Here is a 21,264-nt window from a genome sequence, read left to right as displayed (position 1 = left end):
TGCTGAAGGCATGAAAGCTGCTGAAATCAATCAGCGAAATGTATGTATGCAGAAAACGTAGGTGATGGGATGGTACAGAAATGAGTGAGTTTTTAAGGATGGCCGTACAAATGTGCGTGAGGAGATATAAAGTTGATCTTGGTCATTAATAACAATTTGTTGCAGAAAGTGGATGTGAAAGGAGAGAGAAAAATTATCTTAGTTTTGAGGTTTCCTTAAGTGTCGAAAAGTGAGAAGGGCTTTACACAATTCCTAATTGTGTAGAAAAGTAAAGTTCAGGCTTTCATTTAAAAATAAAATTGCTAACAAAATATACTTGTCTTCTTATTTCAGAACAGTACATATTTAAAAAAAATACATCAGACTTGGAGTTTAAAGGAAGTGAGGGCTATTTGGAAGTTGCATTGGTGTCTGGTGCACAAATGAGTAGGCATAGTGAAGTGATTTCAGCATAGCTGTCACCTGGCTCAGTATAAACCTGGCTGTGCCACAGGAAGGTTATTGATCAGTTTTCACTGTAACTGAAATGACTGCTATCATAGGAAAGCCAGCCATATTAGAATTACATTCTGTGAACCACTCACTGGTGTAAGAGCTGTAGACATTCTTAGTGCACTTCATACAATATATGAAGAGATCTTTGAGTGACAATGCTATAAAATAATGTTGCTGTTTGTTTCAGAAAGGTCAGACAAAAGTCCGTGGTGAAGGAAACAACACTCTGTTGTGACAAATGAACTTGTTGCAAACATTGACAGAACCAGAAAGTTATTTCATGATTACATTCTTATGTAAGTTTCCATCAGATATCAGAGTTGTATGAACTTGACTGATAGATTGGTTATTGCAAATTTTGTGTGCAGTTGGTTACAAAACTTCTGACTGTCCACAAAATGATCACATTGCTTTGGCCAGTGCAAGAGCTCAGCAATAGAAAGGACTGGACTGACTGGCACTAGGGCTCAGTGCACAGCCACACCCCACCATATTTATATCCCCACTGCCCAGAACACTTACTCCCCTTGGCAGCTTTTTGTTTTTTCTTAGTTTAATTCTAATATTCCTTGCATGTTTTTTAAGATGTGTAAGTTCAAATTTTTGGTGATGAATTGTAGATGCAGTGTTTCTGTAGCTCAGTAGTAATTTTTGAATGGCTAGCTATACAGCTCAGTAACATGTCAGCCTCCATTGGACAGTAGTTTCTCTGTGCTTGTATGTTTTATCAAGTTAATAGTTTTAGGATGGATGTGTGCATGCTGTGTGTGGTTGCAGTAATAGCTGGCTGCAGCTAGCAAACAGTTGCTCACTGTTGGCCATGGTCAGATGTCTTAAAGCTGCTCCCTTGAGGTGTAGAAGTGGTGGAGAATCTGGTGCAATGCATGGGACACCTCAGGTGTGGCTTGTTTAGCCCACAGGCTCTGCACATTGCAGTGTAGCTTACATGAGGTCTAGTCTCACTGCAGTGTCAGGTGGTGATATTCTCGTCACTTAAGGTGAAGCCAGTGTTGAGGCTGGCCAATTAGTCTCGCCCATTCCTCCTGTGAAAGAGCAGGTGACCACTCCTTCAGCAGGTTCTTAGCAGACACCTAGCAAGGGGGAAGGGGTCTTTTAGTTATCAGGAACTCCAATGTTAGGCACATTATGAAGTCCTTTCCCAAATTAGTATCCGGTATTGGAAAGAAATCCAATGTGCACTTGCTATGTCTGCCAGGGGACCTCATCAGATATGTGGAAGAGACCCTGTCTCTGGCTATTGACTGTGCAAGGTGCTGTTGTTGCTTTGGTTCTAAGACCATCCTCATTTCTTACAGACAGCTGGCAAGGGTGATAGACTGTTGGTGTAGCTCACAGTGCATGTAGGACTTGGAATCTGTAGCATTGCTACCAGCATTGGTCATGGTCTTGTAGTGTGTAGCTGAATTGAGGGCCTTACAACCAGATGCTCTGTAGATTCTGTGACAGTCCTAGCTGCAGATTTCTGAACATCCACAATGGAATGAAGAATTGTAGGTCTCACCTTTGTGGGTCAGGTAAGCACTACACAAAAGAAGCAGCTAATCAGGTAGCAGAGTACTTGGGAAAGGCAGGTAGGTAGGTTTTTTGGCTGAGTGGTAGTTGGTCTTCTGAACACTCACCAGTCAATAAAGTGAACTCAAACAAAAGAACAGTGTAGACACTTAAACTGTCAAAATTTTAGTGGTAAATTGTCAGAGTATTTGTAACAAAGTTCTTGAATTTAATGCACTCCAGAAAAGCTGTCACACTCAGATTCTCAGAACCAAGAGCTGGCTGAAACTCAAAATAGAAATCTCTGAAATACTTACAAGGGAACCTCCCCATCGCACCCCCATCAGATTTAGTTATAAGTTGGCACGGTGGATGGGCCTTGAAAAGTTGTACACAGATCAATTGAGAAAACGGGAAGTAGTTGTGTGGAACTATGAAAAAAATAAGCAAAATATACAAACTGAGTAGTCCATTGGCAACATAGGCAATATCAAGGATAGTGTGAGCTCAGGAGTGCCATGGTCCCGTGGTTAGCATGAGCAGCTGCGGAACAAAAGGTCCATGGTTCAAGTCTTCCTTAGAGAGAAAAGTTTAATTTTTTATATAATCAACTTCACTCTCCAATATTCCAGGACATGTTCAGATTTGCTTGGACATATGCAGGATTTGACGGTCTACTCATAAAATTTAAAACGTTAAAAACATATGTTTTGACAGAACACAGGGAAAACTGTGCGACTGTGAAACTGTTGCATTCATTTGTTGCAGTTTGTGACACTCTTATGTTTTCATCACTTTTTTGGGAGTGATTATCACATCCACAAGAAAACCTAAATCGGGCAAGGTAGAAGAATCTTTTTACCCATTCGCCAAGGGTACAAGTTACGTGGGTCGACGACATATTCCTGTTATGTGACGCACATGCCGCCACCAGAGTCGTATAGAATATATCAGACATGTTTTCCTGTGGAGGAATCGGTTGGCCTATGACCTTGCGATCAAATGTTTTTGGTTCCCATTGGAGAGGCACGTCCTTTCGTCTACTAATCGCACGGTTTTGCGGTGCGGTCACAAAACACAGTGAACAGAGACGTCAATGAACGAACGGGCAGGCCGTAACTTTGCGAAAATAAACTTTTCATTCGAGGGAAGACTTGAACCATGGGCCTCGTGGTCCGCAGCTGCTCACGCTAACCACGGGACCACAGTGCTCCTGAGCTCACACTATCCTTGATGTTACCTATCTTGTGCATGGACTACTCAGTTTGTATATTTTGCTTATTTTTTTCATAGTTCCACACAACTTCTTCCTGTTTTCTCGATTGATCTGTGTTCAGTTTTTCAAGGCCTATCCACTGTGCCAACTTACAACTAAATCTGAGGGGGTGCGATGGGGAGGTTCCCTTGTTAGGGAGGTAGGGAATGTATATATAATACAGATTAGATGCCATAGGGGGAGTGTGTTCTCTGCAGTTAACAAAAATGTCTATTGAGGTTGAAATTTACTGAAATTTTCTGGATATGGGTAACAGGTCTAGGTGAACACTGTTTTTGTATGTTTTTTACCAGCCACCCAATTCTGCCACAAGAGTTTTAGAATTACTCAAGTCTCTGCTCAGTAGCATGGAGATGCCCACATCTTGCAATATTAGCTGGAGGCAACTTGAACCTACAGAGTACAGACTGAGATGTTTATAGATTCACTGCAAATGGCACAGACAGGTAACCTTGTGAAGTACTTTAGAACAGTTTTTGGAAAACTGGGAAAGACATACTGTGGTTCAATAAAAATAAAAAATGCTGAGGTAGTGGATCGTAATGCTGTTACAAAAAGAACTTGCAGATGGAGACAGGCAAAAGTCAGTAGAAATTCGTGTGTCTATAAAAAGATTGATGCACAAAGCATAAAATAACATTCACCATTGTACCTTGTGGGGAATCTGAGGAAATTATGGCCCTACATAAAATCAGTTTCGAAGGCTTTTATCCAGTCACTTGTCGGCCAGTCTGGTGTGGAAATTACAGCAAAAAGAAAGTGGAAATTTTAAATTTCGCATTTAAGAAATCATTGATGCAGGATCATTGTACAAACATACTATTGTTTGCATGTTAGACTCTTCTGGTATACATAGTAACAGGCATCTCTGGCATGGAGAAGCAACTGAGAGTTGAAAACAAGTCACCAGATCCATGTGGAATCCAGTTTTTAGTGTAGTCTACAGCATTGGCCCCTTACTGGGCTTAAATTTATTTCAAATGTCACACACTGCAAAGTTCCAAGGAACTGCAAAAAATGCAGGTGACTACTGTATACAAAAAGGGTGCAAGAAGGGACCCACAAAATTACGGACCATTGTTCTTAGCATTGGTTCGCAGCAGAAATAAATTTTCTAGAGACAGAAAAGCTTCTGTTCACAAGTTGGCATTGGTTTAGAAAGTGTCACTTGTGTTTAGCTCTACTTGCCCTCTTCTCACATGATATCCTGTGAATGTTGAATGAAGGACAGCAGGCAGATTTTGTATATATAGGTTTCTGGAAAACATTTAACATGGTGCCCCACTACAGACTGTTAAACATCTGGGTGTCTGGAATATGTTCCCAGATATGAGTGGCTCGAACTTGTTAAGTAATATAACGCAGTACAGTATCTTAAATGGTGAGTGTTAATCAGACAAAGGTATCATCTGGATCAATATACACAAATGGACAGGGTGAACAACAATCTGTGGCTGTGGGCTGATGACACTGCTCTACAGGAAGGGGTCTTCATTGAATGACTGTTAGAGGGTGTGAGATATCTAAGCCATAATTTCTAATTGTGATGTATGACAGCTTGCTCTAAATGTAGAAAAATGTAAGCTAGTGCAGATGAGTAGGAAAAACAATCCCACTATGTTCGAATACAGTGTTGGGATGTGCTGCTAGATAGTCATGTTGATTAAATATCTAGACATAACATTGCAGAGTGGCATGAAACAGAATGAGCTTATGAGGGTGACAATAGGGAAGGTGAATGGTGGACATCAATTTAGTGGGGAAATTTTAGGAAAGTGTGGTTCATCTGTAAAGGAGACTGCATAAAGAATACTAATGTGACCCATTCTGTAGCACTGCTTGAATGTTTGAGATCTCCACCAGGCTGGATGAAACAAAGACTGAAGCAATTCAGAAGTGGGCTGCTAAATTAGTTACTGTTAGGTTTGATCAACAAGTATTTTTTGCAGTTTTACACCAGCTTGTTTATCTCTCCTGTGTTCATGTTCAGCATGTGATTTGAAGTGAGGTTGACAATGGTGGTCTTAAGTTTCTTTATCGAACCACTGTCCACCAACCAATTGCTTAAAGTGCAGGAACCAGTGTCTGATTGTGAGGTTAAAACTGTAGGGTGAGTGAGCAATTGAAAAGCTCCCAATAGAAGTGCTTATCCTTGCTATAGGTAGCAATGGGTGGATGACTCATGCTGTCATGAACACTCTCCTGACTGGCTGTTTCTCATATCACCAGTTTTTGATGGTATGTCTTTGGTATTTCTCAGTATAGTTCAGCTTTTTGCCCCAGTTCTGAAGAGTGCCATTCTGATCCCAAGAGCAGCAGTTGTGAAGCCATTGTTTGCTTTCACCCATGGTCAAGCCACTGAATAAACAATGACTCCTGAGGTTTGGCAAACAGTAGAAGAGGCTGCATTCGTATAACATTTTTCTGAGCTGAGCTGCCAACAACCATTACATTAAGAGTATGTTTTGTAACATGTCTGTGCATAGAGTACAGTTTGCTTAAAAGTGGTTGCTTGCTCCAGGGAGAGAACATGTTTATGGTGCTCAAGTTATGGTGTCCCAAGTTTTATATTTTTCATTTAATGTTCAAACAAGAGTGCAACAACTAGTTTGAGCTGCTCTGTGGTCTAACATATGGGAATAGGGATGTGGTAAAACTTGCAATGTTTTTTGATAAGTGTGATCTGTTTCATAAATTGTTAGGGATGATATTTCAATGTGTTGTCAGGATGGCTCTTATACAATTATTTTTGAGTGATTGTCCAGTGACATTTTGCTGAACTCTTATTTTAGTCTTTGCATTGTTGTTCCATCCAGGACTTACACTGATTTTGGAGGGACCATGTATGAACCAGTTAATACTACCAGTAAAAGGCCTATTGCATGTACCTGGCTGTAGAAACAACATTGTTATCAAAATTCAGGTAAGTGCTTTGGTGGCATTTAACATCCAGACAAATTTTCTGCCATCTGAACACTCCCTTTTACTGCATTATATTGAAATAGATGTTTCTCTTAATAGGTCTGAGGATAATCAAAGACAGTGTGATTGAAAAATATGAAAAGTTTCATATTGGAAAATGTACATTGAAAATAAAAGTAGCTTATTTGTACGGATTCTTCACATGCTTTGTATCAAATCATGTTATCCTATTGCTGCTTCATGTGGTCGATTTTGAAAAAAATTCATACCTAAAGCAAAATCACATTGCTCGCAAAGGTTATGTATCTCTTTGCGAAACTTCTTGGATCTTCCTTGCACCAGGAAGTACATATTTGAAACATACAGCATACTTAAGTGACAGTATGTGTTGCTGAATATGCCTCTGTTAATTTACCTGCACATCCACCTTTACAGTCTAGTGGTTAACATTATTGACTGAAGAGACAAACGGCCTAGGTTAGATTTCTGGTAACTACCTCAGAATTTTTGGGTGGTAATAGCTGGAATGGGATCCATCCAGCCTTTTAAGGGCACATGAGGAGCTGCTTGATTAAAGAAGCAATCGACATTTAGTTCCACCTTGTTTAAGATATACTAACTTGTTGCTCATGCCGAGTTCAGCTGCAAATGTAGTAATAAAGTTCATGATTTTATTGTTGTCTACTGAACTGTAAAATCGAAATGCATTTGACACTCCCATGACCACCTGGTGAATAAACATTGTCACCATTTCACTGATCTGTGTCAAAACAAGTTCTACTGCAAACATTAGCCTGCAAGTTAAATACTATCCTCATTCAGATTATAGGATTATGTTGGAAATTGTCAGTATATGTATGCCAATCTTTTTTGTGATACCATACATTGACATGTCTTGTGAACAGTGAATATGCATCCCTGTGTCCTTCCATTTAATTTCTAACAAATTACATTTAATCTATATAATTTCTCTCTTTTCATATTAGTTGCAACTAAATTGTCTTGATTTGCTTATGGTGTCTAAAATACAATTTGCTTCATTGTTAAATGGATTGTCAGACAGCACTCGTAACTACCTGGCTCTGAGCACTATGCGACTTAACTTCGGAGGTCATCAGTCGCCTAGAACTTAGAACTAATTAAACCTAACTAACCTAAGGACATCACACACATCCATGCCCGAGGCAGGATTCGAACCTGCGACCGTAGCGGTTGCTCGGTTCCAGACTGCAGCGCCTAGAACCGCACGGCCACTCCGGCCAGCGACTCATAACTGCTGACAATGACTTCCTGCCTTCTAACACAAAGCTCAATTGAGCACATGGTCATTGCTTGCTTCTGTGACATTGTAAAAATTAAAGGCATATTTGTGGTGTATTTTGTGTAGACACCTGAAAAGTCCCTCAATGACACTTGCATCTGTAGTAAGTTTTTAGAGTGAAAACGGAATGCACTGTCATCAAAGGCTTTTGTAGAAGAGAAGCACTTTGGAGAGTGGATGAAATCTTCCTGATGTTTTTGGCTTAATATTGTCAATAAGTTGCAAGTAAGTGTGATTGCACTGCAGAAATTCATTACTTGGAGGCAAAATTGCAACTTGTCTCTGGATGCATGATGAGAATAACCTACAATGTTTGGCCTTCTTGCAGTGAACATACAGAAAGAAGGCCAAGAAATGCCTGATTTCAGTGCCTTCCATGAACTCTGTAATAAATGAGGTTTTATTCTTTTCTACAATTATTATAATTTGACATATGTAGGTGTGTGTGCTTCCATATCTCCTGTCTTCATTGGTTTGAAAAGCTGTAGCACAGCTGAATATCAAACATATGTAATTGATGACACATGTTGATGTGTGTAGGTGATCAGTTTCTCTCTTCATAAACACAGGTAATAGAAGCAGCAAACTGTGTGTACTGAAATTAATCTTTTTAACTTTGATATACTTAGTCTGCTGAAAAGATTAGTCTTTGATGCTAACCCTAACAGTCTAACAGAAATAATGTAAAATAATTTTTTTGAGTAATATTAAGTAATCAGTTGTGTATTTTCATTTACACAACTTTGTTCATAATTCTCTTGTCCATTCTCTAAATCTTCTAAAACCTCTTCCCACAAAAGTAACTTCACTATTTCATAATTGGATAAATCCCTTTGCACAGTCACTGTTAGCACTTAACAATGAGCTGTCGATTTACATCTGTGTAAAGATATATTCCTCCAAGTATCCACAGAATTAGATGATTTCTTACACCATCTATGAATAAAGTTTAACTAACACTCCCACTCCCCATTGTCAAAGATTGGGAAAGATTATATTTCATGGAAGCACCTCATGTAACCCATAAAATGAGTTGACAGTTTTTGAAAGAACCACATGTTGTAAATTTTATGGGCTTGGTGAAGTTTCTTAATAGTTACTGCCAGACATAATTGCATTTATTCTTTCAATTACCAGTTTCAGCTGTCAATCTTATTCAGGTAAATTTGTTGCATGCGTGCGCATGTGCATAGAGCTTCATATTGTGATGTGTTGGGCTGAGTTTAAATGGGAGGTTGAATGGAAGAAATGCATGCAGCTAAACATTCTCTCTCTCTCTCTCTCTCTCTCTCTCTCTCTCTCTCTCTCTCTCTCTCTCTCTCTCTCTCTCTTTTCTTCTCCCCCCCCCCCCCCCCCTCTGTCCTCTGCCTGCAATACTTTGAATGTCAGAACTGTTAAGTTACTTTGATTCTTATTAAACTGTAGGGTACTGTCTTTGAGAGTTTACAGGCAATGGAGACAATTTAATGGCCATTTGGTATTAAGGTGATCCTTATGGTTGAAGACGTCTTCCTCATTCTCACTTAAAGTGGAACCTTGCTTTTTTGTATTAGACGGGACCAATGTCATTCATATTATCGAAGGTTCATGGAAAAATTAGAATTACATGGGTTAGCACCATTGTCATCGTCTGCAGATCAACATAAACAGTAATAATGTCAGAAATAATATTGTAGCCAGTCTCTGGCTGTTGTTTCACAGCCATCCATTAACATCACCTATTTCTGAGCATCCTGGAATATTTGCCAATGCTTCAACATACTCAATTGGGTGAACATTGTCACACTGTTTTACTGGACTCCAAAATATCTGGTAATGGATTTTTCCAGGGCTTACATGATTCTCAGTCATAGGATACCACACAGATGCAGTTCTATAAATGTCTGACACTTACAGATTTCCAGAATGAAATTTTCACTCTGCAGTGGAATGTGCACTGATATGAAACTTCCTGGCAGATAGAAACTGTGCTGGACTGAAACTCGAACTTGGAACCTTTCTCTTGTGGGCAAGTGCTCTACCATCTGAGCTACCTAAGCACGACTTGTAGCCTGTCCTCACAGCTTTGTTTCTGCTGGTACCTTGTTTCCTACCTTCAAAACTTCACAGAAGTCAGTTCCTGAGTTTGAGTGACAGTAGTTGGTCAAAATTTCACTTTGATGTTGCCAATGACCTGCTTGTCTGTACATGGATGTGATGGTCAACCAATCATATGGCCTTCAGGCAAATCCTTTCACTGACAGTGCCAGGATCCTTGTATGGCACTTGACTGACTTTGAATTCAATGATTGTCATCACAAATCGAGCAATTATTACATCTGGATTATCAATATTGTATACTTACTGTCTGAAAGACAGACCTGAATGTAGCAGAGATCTGGATTAATGAGGGCCTGATAAACAAGGTTCCACAATATTTAGGATGTGCAGGTTCCTATTTCTAGAATTTGTTCGAAATTGATTTTCTGCACTTTCTACAGTGGTGTCTTTGGTTTGGTCATGAAATCACTTTCATGAGGAAAAGGTGAAGAACAGCAAAAGCAGTTGCAACAGTAAAAAAGGTTTAGTAAAACCCCTTGACCTAGGTTTTGATGTCTGTCTTCAAAAGGATCTGTGATTAACACCAGTTACATAATGTTGTGGAGTTAGATTAAAAATGTAGCCACAAGATGCAAAAGATGATAAAATTTACCTCCATTATAAAAAAATCAAAACATGTTGACTGTCATTGGAAAGTGCTTCACAGCTGCACTTTATCTATATTAGTTTCTTTGAATTTTTTTTACATAAATCCACATTATGTAACCACTGTCAATCATTCTGAAGATGTTTTTTTTGTCAAAATCTATGTCAAGGGGTTTCATCAAACCTTTTTGTCATTGCATCTGATTTGACTATTTTCCACCTTTCCCTCACGAAGAGTGCATTCTACAGTTGCTGCTTCCAGCCATGTTAAAGATTTTAAAGGAATTCTTTTGTGACGTATATATTATTCCAATAAAATATTGGCCTTAGGAGCAGCTTATCTGCTGAAGGATTAAAAAAGGGAGGAGGGGGTGTCCTAGACTATTGGGCAGCAATGTGATGAGCAGTAATATTGAAATTTATTTTCTTATGAGCCAACCATATAGAATTGTCTAAATGATGACCCTTTCACCATTTGAGACTTGCATTTTGTTCTGGATATACTATAACTTTGGCTTTGTAGCAATTTTCTAGTGATTTCTAAATTTTATTCATGAAATTACATTGCATGACCTAGCTGATGTCAAGAACAACATTACTCAATGAAATGGGGGCCAAATCTCATTACTTTGGGATATTTTTGTAAGGACAAGTTAGGCAAGATTTCAAACTTCGCATCTTAACTCTTACCTGATATGGTAGTTGGTTACTTTAATGTTCCGTGGATCATTTTGCACGATAAATTGTCATGTGATGTGAAATGAGTAATTTTACATTCATATTGCAAATTAATTTGTACTCTAAACATCACCATACATTTTCCCCCCTGAAATGGAAACAAGATAAACAGATTGAGTTAGCTACCCACCACCTTTCACACATCACAAACATAGCAATTCTTCTACGAATACGAGTTGTCAAGGAGAAACTTTTTTTTCAATTGATTTTCAAATTGCACCATGCTGTCTGTTAGACATTTTATATCACTGGGTAAGCGGTCAAAATTTTTTGTTGCAGTGGTGTGCACCCCTTTCAGTGCTAAAGACAACCTTAATGTTTAGTAGAAAAGTGTGTTGCAAGATACTTGTCATTGGTTTATTCTCAATGGTCAACTAATCATGTGATACTGTTTGGCTAAAACAAACTTTTTGCACTTATTTCAATGAGGGAGTTAAAAACACTGTTGTTCAGCTTTGTGTCTGAATTCTGCTACATAAGATGTTTCGTAATTGCTTTCAAAATGAATAAATACATTTTTTGCTTGTCTTGTTACTGTGTGGATATAATCTCAGATATTAAATAAAAGGCAATGGTCAATTTCTGATTCTAAGGATATTTTCTCATTTTTGTTCGTGAGTAAAATTATCATTAAGCAACATCCCTGGCCAGTTTTCTATATTTGTAACATGACTTTTCTCATGAAAAAATTATGTATTTCAGGCACATTCAGAATGGATGTTATAAATAAACTATATTCAACAGTGAGCACAACAGTGTCCCAGTTGTCTGGGGTGCTACCTGGTAATCCAGTTACCAGAGAATATGAAATAACATCCTATACATGCACAGCAGGACCGAGTAAGTTGATATTTCCACCACAAACCTTCAGAAGTATTCTTAAATTACTTCTATATAAGCTTTTGTGCTTACGCAGAGTCAGTACATTGTAAATCTTTGTTTATATATTTCAGTGTAAAGTGACTATTTTTATCTTGAATGAGTTGAAATTTTGGGCACTTCATATAATTGCTGATTGAATTTAGCAAATGTTTTCTTTGCATTATGTAGCACATTATGAATGTTAATTTTTCATGTAATACAGAAAAATACTCGAAAGAGATTACTCTTTCTTTAAAGGTCAGCTGTGGAAAGTTTATAAAGGCTATAAGAAATCAACAAAACAAGATGGGTCAATATTTGTCTTTGAAAAGCGCGCCATGGAACGCTGCTCAAAAATGGAACAGGAAAGAATCATGGATCTATTAAGAAGAGGAGTGTTTCAATTGACCAGACTGAAGCATCCTCAAATATTAACAGTCCAACACCCACTTGAGGAGTCAAGGTAGTCTTTCCACTAGATGGTGAAATCTACCAATAATAGCAGCTTCCTTTTAATATTATTTCACACAACATAGTTTTATCAATCCGTGTGAAGGCTTATGGACTCATTTGATGTAGGTCAGCTTTTTAGTAGTCCACATTTCATCATGTCTGTTAAGCTAATTTTGTGCTTCCTTGACAGCCATGAACATGAATCATGATACAGAAAGTGCAAAGTTCCACAGCTCATCTGCTTGATGTGATATTATCATTGGATTCACAAATGTATGTTAGTTCAGACTAGTTCTGTGCATTTGACCACACACACACACACACACACACACACACACACACACACACACACACACACACACACACACACACGTGCACAGCCAATCAGTATTCACTTACTTCCTGAGTGCTCCATTTTGAAGGTTATCTGAGCAAACTTCAGATCTTAAGAGGTATTCAGGGAGTTAATCTTTACAAATTTCTTGCATTTAGTCATAGCATATAATTCTAGCGACACATACCGTATCATTTTTACTGAATAAATACATAGAGGATGTATCATTGATTACTAGGACAAGAAGTCCCAAATAATGTAACTGCTTTGACAGACGTGTAAAGTTTTACTGTGACTGTGTTAATGGAAATTTATCATACTACAGTTAATAATCAGAAGGCCTGTATTTTTAGGGAACAGTAGTTACACTAGCAGGGATTGAGGCAGTGGTATTTAAGTAGGAAAGTAAATATGTGGTCATGTACATTAAAAAACAGCAAGTGGGCATGTATAACAAGACAGAATAGTAATATATAATGTATGAATGAAAACACTATTACAAACATGTTAATGCAAATATCAAAATCTAATGACATCTACTTGGTTTTTTATGTTCACTGTTCTATTGTTACCTTTACTCCATTGAGCAAAGATTTTGAGAAGAATTGAAATAGTGCACTGCAATGAATGCTTATTTTCTTGCACTTGTTCTTTTGAGATACAAATATTCACTTAAGAGTGCATGGAGCATTTTGTATGAAAGACTGAGTAAACACTAGAAAATTACTCCACAAAAGTTAACAAAAAGGTGGAACAGTTATGGTTCTGTAATTCATTAGAATTAGAGTGGAATATTTCTGCACTAAGAAGATGAACCTAGATGGGTAAATAACCGGGGAGAAAAATGGGTTCTCAACACAGTTGAAATTAGAATAATTGTTACTTGAACATTAAGTTACCGGTCCGTGCTAGTGTGTACAGTACTAAACTTTAATTGTACTGAAAGAGGTTGCTGTGGTGATCTTACATTGCAAAAAGTATGAAGTCATAATGCATGATCATGCCCCTGATGTAAAATGCTCTTCAATCTTCTTAACTTCAGAATTTTAAAATTCAGAGGAAAAACTATAAATGCCATGGTATAATTGCTAATGTACATCCACATCAGACATAATTAATCCACTTGCTGCAATTTTTGAGTCAATAAGCACTCATGATGGGAACAATTGGGATGATGGCACCAACTGTATCTACCACAAAAGATCTTTTGTGCTACTTCACACTGAACCACCTTTTACACTCCTGGGCACAAACCTTTTGTTGAGGAGGCACATCCCTCCAGATTGTAAATTTCATGCAGTCCTACATTCCCTATGCATGAACTAGTCATACATATAATACGTCAGCACATGTGCATAAGGACAGAACATAGTTTTATAAAAATATTTTTGTTAAATAACTTTACTGAAAATTAAAACTATTTTAATGTGTGAGTCGACATTATAACACTATCACTGGAAAATATTGAATTTACACAAGAGGTAAATTCATATCATACACAGAGTAACAAAAACATCAAAAAGCCAAAAACACAACACATTACCATGCCTGAAACTGGAGGAAAATTGTTGGCATTCAAAATGGCTTTGTCATCTTGAAATGAGTAAATACAGCTCCTGTGTTTTAAAGGTACTGTTAAAGCATTCTTCATGCAAAATAGTGACATGTTCAGGTAATGCTGGAGGTGGATAGTGATCACACTCAAAGGTAAACCAGAATGGCTCAATTTTGAAGTTCCATGAATGGGGTGGCTATGGGAGATGAGACAGATCCTCTTGCTCACAGAACCAGTCCTGGATGATAGCTGTGTGAATAGGGGGCCTGTCATATTAGAACATAGCATTACTGGGGAACAAACATTGGACCATAGTGTGACGGTTCGCCTTCTTTCTTGCCCTCAGTGTTGACATGATGGCTGAAAAAAATACAGTTGTGGAAATGCAGTACTGTTTACTGTAAATGATGTACCTGACAAGTGCACATTTGCATTTCACAGTTGTTTTTCTCTTTTCACAACCTCCCTTGTACACATTCAATAAGGCCAGTGCACTAGTGTTCAACTTTCGATAAGCCTCATTAATAGTTTTCAGGCAAGCATCCACATACTGCTACAATAGTTTACTGTTGAATATCTATGAGCAATAAAAACCTAATCACAAAGTTCACAGTTCTTGAAGAATAGAAAGGTACATATGGAGACATGCCCATTGTTTTAACACTGGCCTAATTGTGTTAACACTTATTTCACAGTTAAGTTGATGCATTGTTGTTCTAACAAACAGGTTTCTCATCTGAAACTCAGCTGTGGACTGTCTTGGGACAAAAAATTGGGCCTTGAAGCTTGAAATTTAGTGCGGGTGTGAATGCGAGATGCTTTTAATAGTTTCCACAATGAAATGTCTCAAAATGTGGTAGAAAACCCAGAGATTCTGATTGTATGAAAAGTACACCAGTGGCAAAAACAGTCAATACTGTCACTGTGCAATAGTGATGAACATGTTACCAATGGTGATGCCACTAAAGCGGAATTACTAAATACAGTTTTCCATAATTCCTTCACGAAAGATGACGTACATATCCCAGCATTTGAAGCCAGAACCGCTGTTACCATGAGTGAGATGAAAGTAGATATCTTAGGTGTTGCGAAACAACTCGAACCACTTTAGAAAGAAAGGTCTTCAGTCCAGATGGTATACCAATCAGGTTCCTTTCAGAGTATGCAGACACAATAGCGTCCTTCCTAGCAATCGTATACAACTGCTCACTTGACAAGAAGTCTGTTCCTAAAGACTGGAAAGTAGCACAGGTCACACCAATATTCAAGAAAGGAAATAAGAGTAACCCATTGAATTACAGACCCAAATCACTGACCTCAATTTGCAGTGTGATTTTGGAGCATATACTGTACTCGAAAATTGTGAATCACCTTGAACAAAATGACTTATTGATACATAACCGACACGGATTCAGAAAATCATTCTTGTGCAACACAGCTAGCTCTTTATTCCCATGAAGTAACTAGTGCTGTCGACAAGGGCTCAGATAAATTCCATGTTCCTAGATTTCCAGAAGGCTTTTGATACTGTTCCTCACAAGTGACTATTAAATCAAGTGCGTATGGAGTATAGTCTCAGATGTGACTGGATTTGTGATTTCCTCTCAGAGAGGTTACAATTCGTAATGATTGACGGTAAATCGAGTAGAACAGAAGTGACATCTGGCATTCTGCAAGGTAGTGTCATAGGCCTTCTGCTGTTCCTGATTTTGATAAATGATCTAGGTGATGATCTGAGCAGCCCCCTTAGATTGTTTGTAGATGACACTGTAATTTACAGACTAGTAAAATCATCAGATGATAAATTCCAGTGACAACATGATCTAGAGAGAATTTCTGTATGGTGTGAGAAGTGGCAATTCACACTAAACAAAGAAAAGTGAGGTCATTCACATGGGTACTAAAATAGATTCGATAAATTTTGGGTATACGATAAATCGCACAAATCTAAGGGCTGTCAATTCGACTAAATACCTAGGACTTACAATTATGAGCAACTAAAATTGAAAAGACTACATAGATAATATTGGGGGGAAGGCGAAACAGACTGCGCTTTGTTGGCAGAACACTTAAAAGATGCGACAAACCCACTAAAGAGACAGCCTACATTACACTTGTCCGTCCTCTGCTGGGATATTGCTGTGCAGTGTGGGATCCTTACCAGGTACGATTGACGGAAGTCATCAAAAAAATTGCAAAGAAGGGCAGGTTGTTTCATGTTATTACGCAATGGTGTGTGTGTCACTGAATTGATGTGCGAGTTCGGGTGGCAGTCACTGAAACAAAGGCAGTTTTCTGTGTGGCAAGATCTATTTACGAAATTTCAATCACCAACTTCCTCTTCCAAATGCAAAAATTTGTTGACACCCACATATGTAGGGAGAAATGATCATCATAATAAAATAACAAATCAGAGCTCGATCGGAAAGATTTAGGTGTTCCTTTTTCCCATGCGCCATTCGAGAGTGAAATGGTGAAGTAGTATGAAAATGGTTCGATGAATCCTCTGCCAGGTACTTGTCTGAATTGCAGAGTAACCATGAAATGTAGATATATCCTCAAAACAATAGGTACTGAAACTACACATTGTTTGAAGTTAAATTTACAGAAATTACAATTAAAATTTAACTCATTAACTGACTACATAAAGATTATTTCTTTCTAACAGTTTCTTTGAATAAGTGTTAAGCCAAATTAGTCATGAAATTAACAAATTTAAGGACACAAACAATGCTGTTATAACCTTTAATCACTAATAAATTGCGTGGATATACAAAAGTAGAAACACTAGTGGGTTACATGTTGCTAACTCCGTATCTGTCATTCGACTGCCGTGCCGTGACATGCGGCCGGCGCCGTTCATAGCCAGGTGGCGCTCCTGCGCTTGGCCGAGCTGCGGAGCGCCTCTATCGCCGTGTTTGCGTACTAACGTAGCGGCACTTTTGAATGTCGTGGCCTGTCACAACACTTTTCCCCCCTTGAAAAAAAAAAAAAAAAAAAACTCACTTCCTTGGAGACACGGACAGTGCGGAGACATCCATGGCCTCTTGGGAGGCCCCGAGAAGATCCCGCGGAGAAACACGAGAGTATGGTCGAAAATGTCCAGGACGGAAGCTTGCGCGTGGAACGTGCCTCCTGGATGAGATGATGGGTGAAAACTCCGGAGCAGCATCCGTAGGTGTCGTGGACCTGGGGGGTGTGCTCCAGCGAGATGGGTCCCGGAGAAGGTGGCGTCGCGACTGGGGCCTGTTCCGGCGTACTCGGGAGCGGTAGCGACGGCGGCGGCAGCAACACGCGCGGAAGAGCGGCAGCAGTGACAGGACTGGCTTCTCGGACTGGTGGAGACGAAAGAAGGGGTGGTGGTACCGGCGTGGCCACCACTCGTGGGCGCATCTGGTCATAATGGCAAACAACCATGCCGTCGTCCGTACGTATTTCACAAAGCCGGCGGCCGCGAAGAGCCTGGACCACCCCTGGAATCCATTTAAGGTGAGATCCATACCCCCGTGCCCACACGTCGGCGCCCACTGGGTATTTTCCCGCACTAGGGGACACAGTACAAGGCCTGACAAGGTGAAGCAGGTGCAGTAGAGTGCGCGGTTGGCGGCCATGCAAGAGTTCAGCAGGGCTGCGATCACCCAGAGGCGTGAAGCGATAAGAACTCAGAAATTGCAACAGAGCGTCATCTGTGGAAAAATCACTAAGGAATTTTTTCATTTGGCTTTTGAAAGTGCGGACAAGGTGCTCGACCTCCCCATTAGATTGCGGATGGAAGGGCGGTGCTGTAACATGATGAATCCCTTGTCCAGTACAAAAATCACGGAAGGCCTGCGAAGAGAACTGAGGGCCATTGTCCGTGACAATCGTGGATGGAAGACCTTCTAGCGCAAAGATTTTGGACAAAGCCAGCGTCGTTGCTGCAGTGGTGGGCGATGGACATCGAACAACAAACGGAAACTTCGAGAAGGTGTCAATCAACAGTAGCCAATAAGTGCCGAGGAAGGGGCCGGCAAAGTCAGCGTGCACCCGTTCCCACGGCTGCGCCGGATCAGGCCACGGAGAGGGCAGAGTACGAGGCACAGCCAGTTGTAGAACACTGAGCACACGCAGCGACCATGTGGGCGATGTCCGAATCAATACCGGGCCAATAAAAGTGCCTGCGGGCCAGGGACTTAGTCCGAGAAATCCCCCAATGGCCCTCATGCAATAGTTTGAGAACATTTTTGCGAAGAGAGGCGGGCACCACAACCCGTGGAGATGCGCCATCCGTGGCCAGAAGAACAACACCCTCACGAACAGACAGACGAAGGCGCAAGGCATGGTAGTTGCGAAGGGGATCCAATGCCCGGCCCTTGGTCCTGTCCGGCCAACACCGCTGAACAAAACCGATCACCTGACGCAGGACCGGGTCCCGCGCAGTAGCCGACGTGACCTGCGAACCTGTAACTGGAAAACCCTCGACCGCACGACGTTCTTCCTCATCAATGTGGAAACAGAGTAGTTCATCTCGATCGAAAACCGGGTCGGGGCCCATCGGCAAACGCGACAACGCGTCAGCGTTGGTGTGCTGGGCCGTGGGGCGATAGTGAAAACGAGACAAGTATAAGGCCCAACGTTGCAGGTGGTGAGCTGCCTTATCCGGAAGCGACGCCGAGGGGCTGAACAGAGAGACCAGCGGCTTGTGGTCGGTGATGAGGTGAAACTTAGAACCATACAAAAAACGCTGAACTTTTTTAGAGCATAAATGATAGTGAGCGCCTCCCTTACTATTTGAGAGTAACGTCGTTGGGCATCGTTGAGGGTCTTGGAAGCGTAGGCGATGGGTCGTTCCGACCCATCCTCATACCGATGGGCGAGAACAGCCCCTAGGCCAGACTGTGACGCGTCAGTCGCCAGAACCAAGTGCTGACCCGGACGGAATGTGGCAAGACAAGGCGCCGACTGCAAATGAGCCTTCAGGCGGACAAAAGCCTGCTCACACTCGGCGGACCAACAGAAAGGAACGTTTTTGCGTAACAGCTGATGCAGAGGATGAGCCACCGCCGCTGCGGAGGGAATGAATTTGTGATAATAAGCAACCTTGCCTAGAAACGCCTGAAGTTCTTTGACCGTAGACGGCCGGGGTAGAGCGGTAATGGCCGCAACGTGCTGTCGTAGAGGACGTATACCCTCACGGGACAAGTGGAAACCAAGATAAACAATGGAGGGTTGGAAGAACTGAGACTTGTCCAGATTGCACTTCAACCCTGCTGAATGCAGAACCCGAAACAGTGAACGCAAATTGCGAAGGTGCTCCTCAGTGGAGGCCCCCGTGACAACAATGTCATCCAGGTAGTTGATGCAGCCGGGAACGGAAGCCGTGAGCTGTTCCAAAAACCGCTGAAAAATGGCCGGCGCGCTAGCGACGCCAAATGGTTACCGCTGGTACTGATACAACCCACAAGGACTGTTGATGACGAGAAATTCCTTGGAAGAGGCATCCAACGGCAACTGATGGTACGCCTCCGATAAGTCAAGTTTGGAAAAGAACTGGCCCCCAGTGAGCTTGGTAAATAACTCCTCAGGATGGGGAAGAGGATAAGTGTCAATGAGCCTTTGAGCGTTGACAGTGGCTTTAAAATCACCACACAATCGCAGACTCCCGTTTGGTTTAGAAACCACCACGATGGGTGGTGCCCATTCGCTGGAGGTAACAGGAAGGAGAATCCCCGAAGCTGTTAACCTGTCTATCTCAGCTTTGACAGGTGCACGCAACGCCATTGGAATAGGGCGTGCCCGGAAAAACTTAGGGCGAGCCGTAGGTTTAAGAGTAATGTGGGCTTCAAAATCCTTGGCACGACCCAGACCAGCAGAGAACATGGACGAGAATTCAGAACACAAGCCATCCAGCTGTTGATATGGAATGTCCTCAGATATGAGGTGCACATCATCAATGGAGAACCCGAACAACTGGAAAGCATCATAACCGAACAGGTTTTCAGTGCCCGCATGATCCACCACATAAAACGTGAGGGGCCTAACAACAGACTTGTAGGCAGTGGAAGCATCAAACTGGCCAACAATAGGAATTGTCTGCTTATTATAAGTTCGTAGATTTCGCGTAACTGGAGACAAGGGAGGGGAGCCCAACTCCAAATACGTGCGAGAATTAGTTACTGCAGAGCCAGTGTCCACTTGCATGCGAATGTCTTTATCCAGAACACGAACAGTAACAAACAACTTATTCGTTTGAGAAAGCACACAGTTAACATCCATGTCCGATGCCTCGTCCTCGTCGACAGGAACTTTAGGGGACTGACACACAGAAGCAATGTGGCCTTTTTTCCTACATGAATTACACGTGGCCCAACGTTTTGGACACGCGGCTCTGTCATGCTGTACGAAACAACGTGGACAAGAAGGAAGGGCGGAACAAACCTGCTTCCGTGGTTGCTGTTTTCGCTGCGAGCGTGACGGCCCAACGCGACGTTGTTGACGCGAGTGCACCGCCGCCACATCGTCGTTTCCCTGTGAAACAGGCACATTGTCTGCGTCGAAAGTGGTTTGTACAGCGCCTACATCACACCACATGTCTATTTGCGCACCAGCAGCGTGAGACACTTCAAACGATTGAGCGATGCTGAGAACTTCCGACGACGACGGGTTTGGCAATTGTAAGGCACGTTGCCGAACTTCTTTATCAGGAGCAAGCCGTAAAATAGCGTCCCTAACCATTGAATCAGCGTAAGACTCATGATGAGTGTCCGTGACAAACTGACATTTCCGACTCAGACCGTGTAGTTCCGCCGCCCAAGTTCGGTAAGATTGATGGGGCTGTTCACGACACTGGTAGAACGCCACGCGGGCGGCAACGACATGGGTGTTTTTTCGGTAATAGTTAGACAATAAGTCACACATTTCTTGGAAGGACAGAGAGGCAGGTTCCCGCAGAGGGGTAACTGAGATAGCAGCTGATAGATCCGTGGGGAAATCCAGGAGAGAAATAACGACTTACACATAGGAGCGTCGACAACGCCGAAAGCCAAGAAGTGTTGCCGCAAACGCTTCTCATAATCCTCCCAGTCTTCAGTGGCCTCGTCATAAGGAGGGAACGGAGGCGGAGAAGAGGAAGA

At 41.2% G+C, this 21,264-nt stretch overlaps 1 protein-coding gene across 2 annotated transcripts in view; it reads left to right on the top strand.

Annotated features, from left to right (window-relative positions):
* The window catches only part of LOC124554993 (SCY1-like protein 2), a 188,977-nt gene that overhangs the window by 18,416 nt on the left and 149,297 nt on the right, over positions 1-21,264 (top strand). The window contains exons 3-6 of one of the 2 annotated variants that reach the window (XM_047128733.1): positions 683-791; positions 6,100-6,206; positions 11,652-11,789; positions 12,069-12,273. In XM_047128733.1, coding sequence (XP_046984689.1) covers positions 11,663-11,789; positions 12,069-12,273 — 332 coding nt within the window. In that variant the 5' untranslated portion in view covers positions 683-791; positions 6,100-6,206; positions 11,652-11,662. The remainder of the gene's footprint in view (positions 1-682; positions 792-6,099; positions 6,207-11,651; positions 11,790-12,068; positions 12,274-21,264) is intronic. The other variant, XM_047128732.1, reaches the window with a different exon arrangement.

Source organism: Schistocerca americana, chromosome X, assembly GCF_021461395.2.
Source record: "Schistocerca americana isolate TAMUIC-IGC-003095 chromosome X, iqSchAmer2.1, whole genome shotgun sequence".
In the NCBI taxonomy this organism is placed as follows: domain Eukaryota; kingdom Metazoa; phylum Arthropoda; class Insecta; order Orthoptera; family Acrididae; genus Schistocerca; species Schistocerca americana.
The sequence above is the reverse complement of the archived record's forward strand: the minus strand, read 5'-3'. Positions and strand labels throughout refer to the sequence as shown.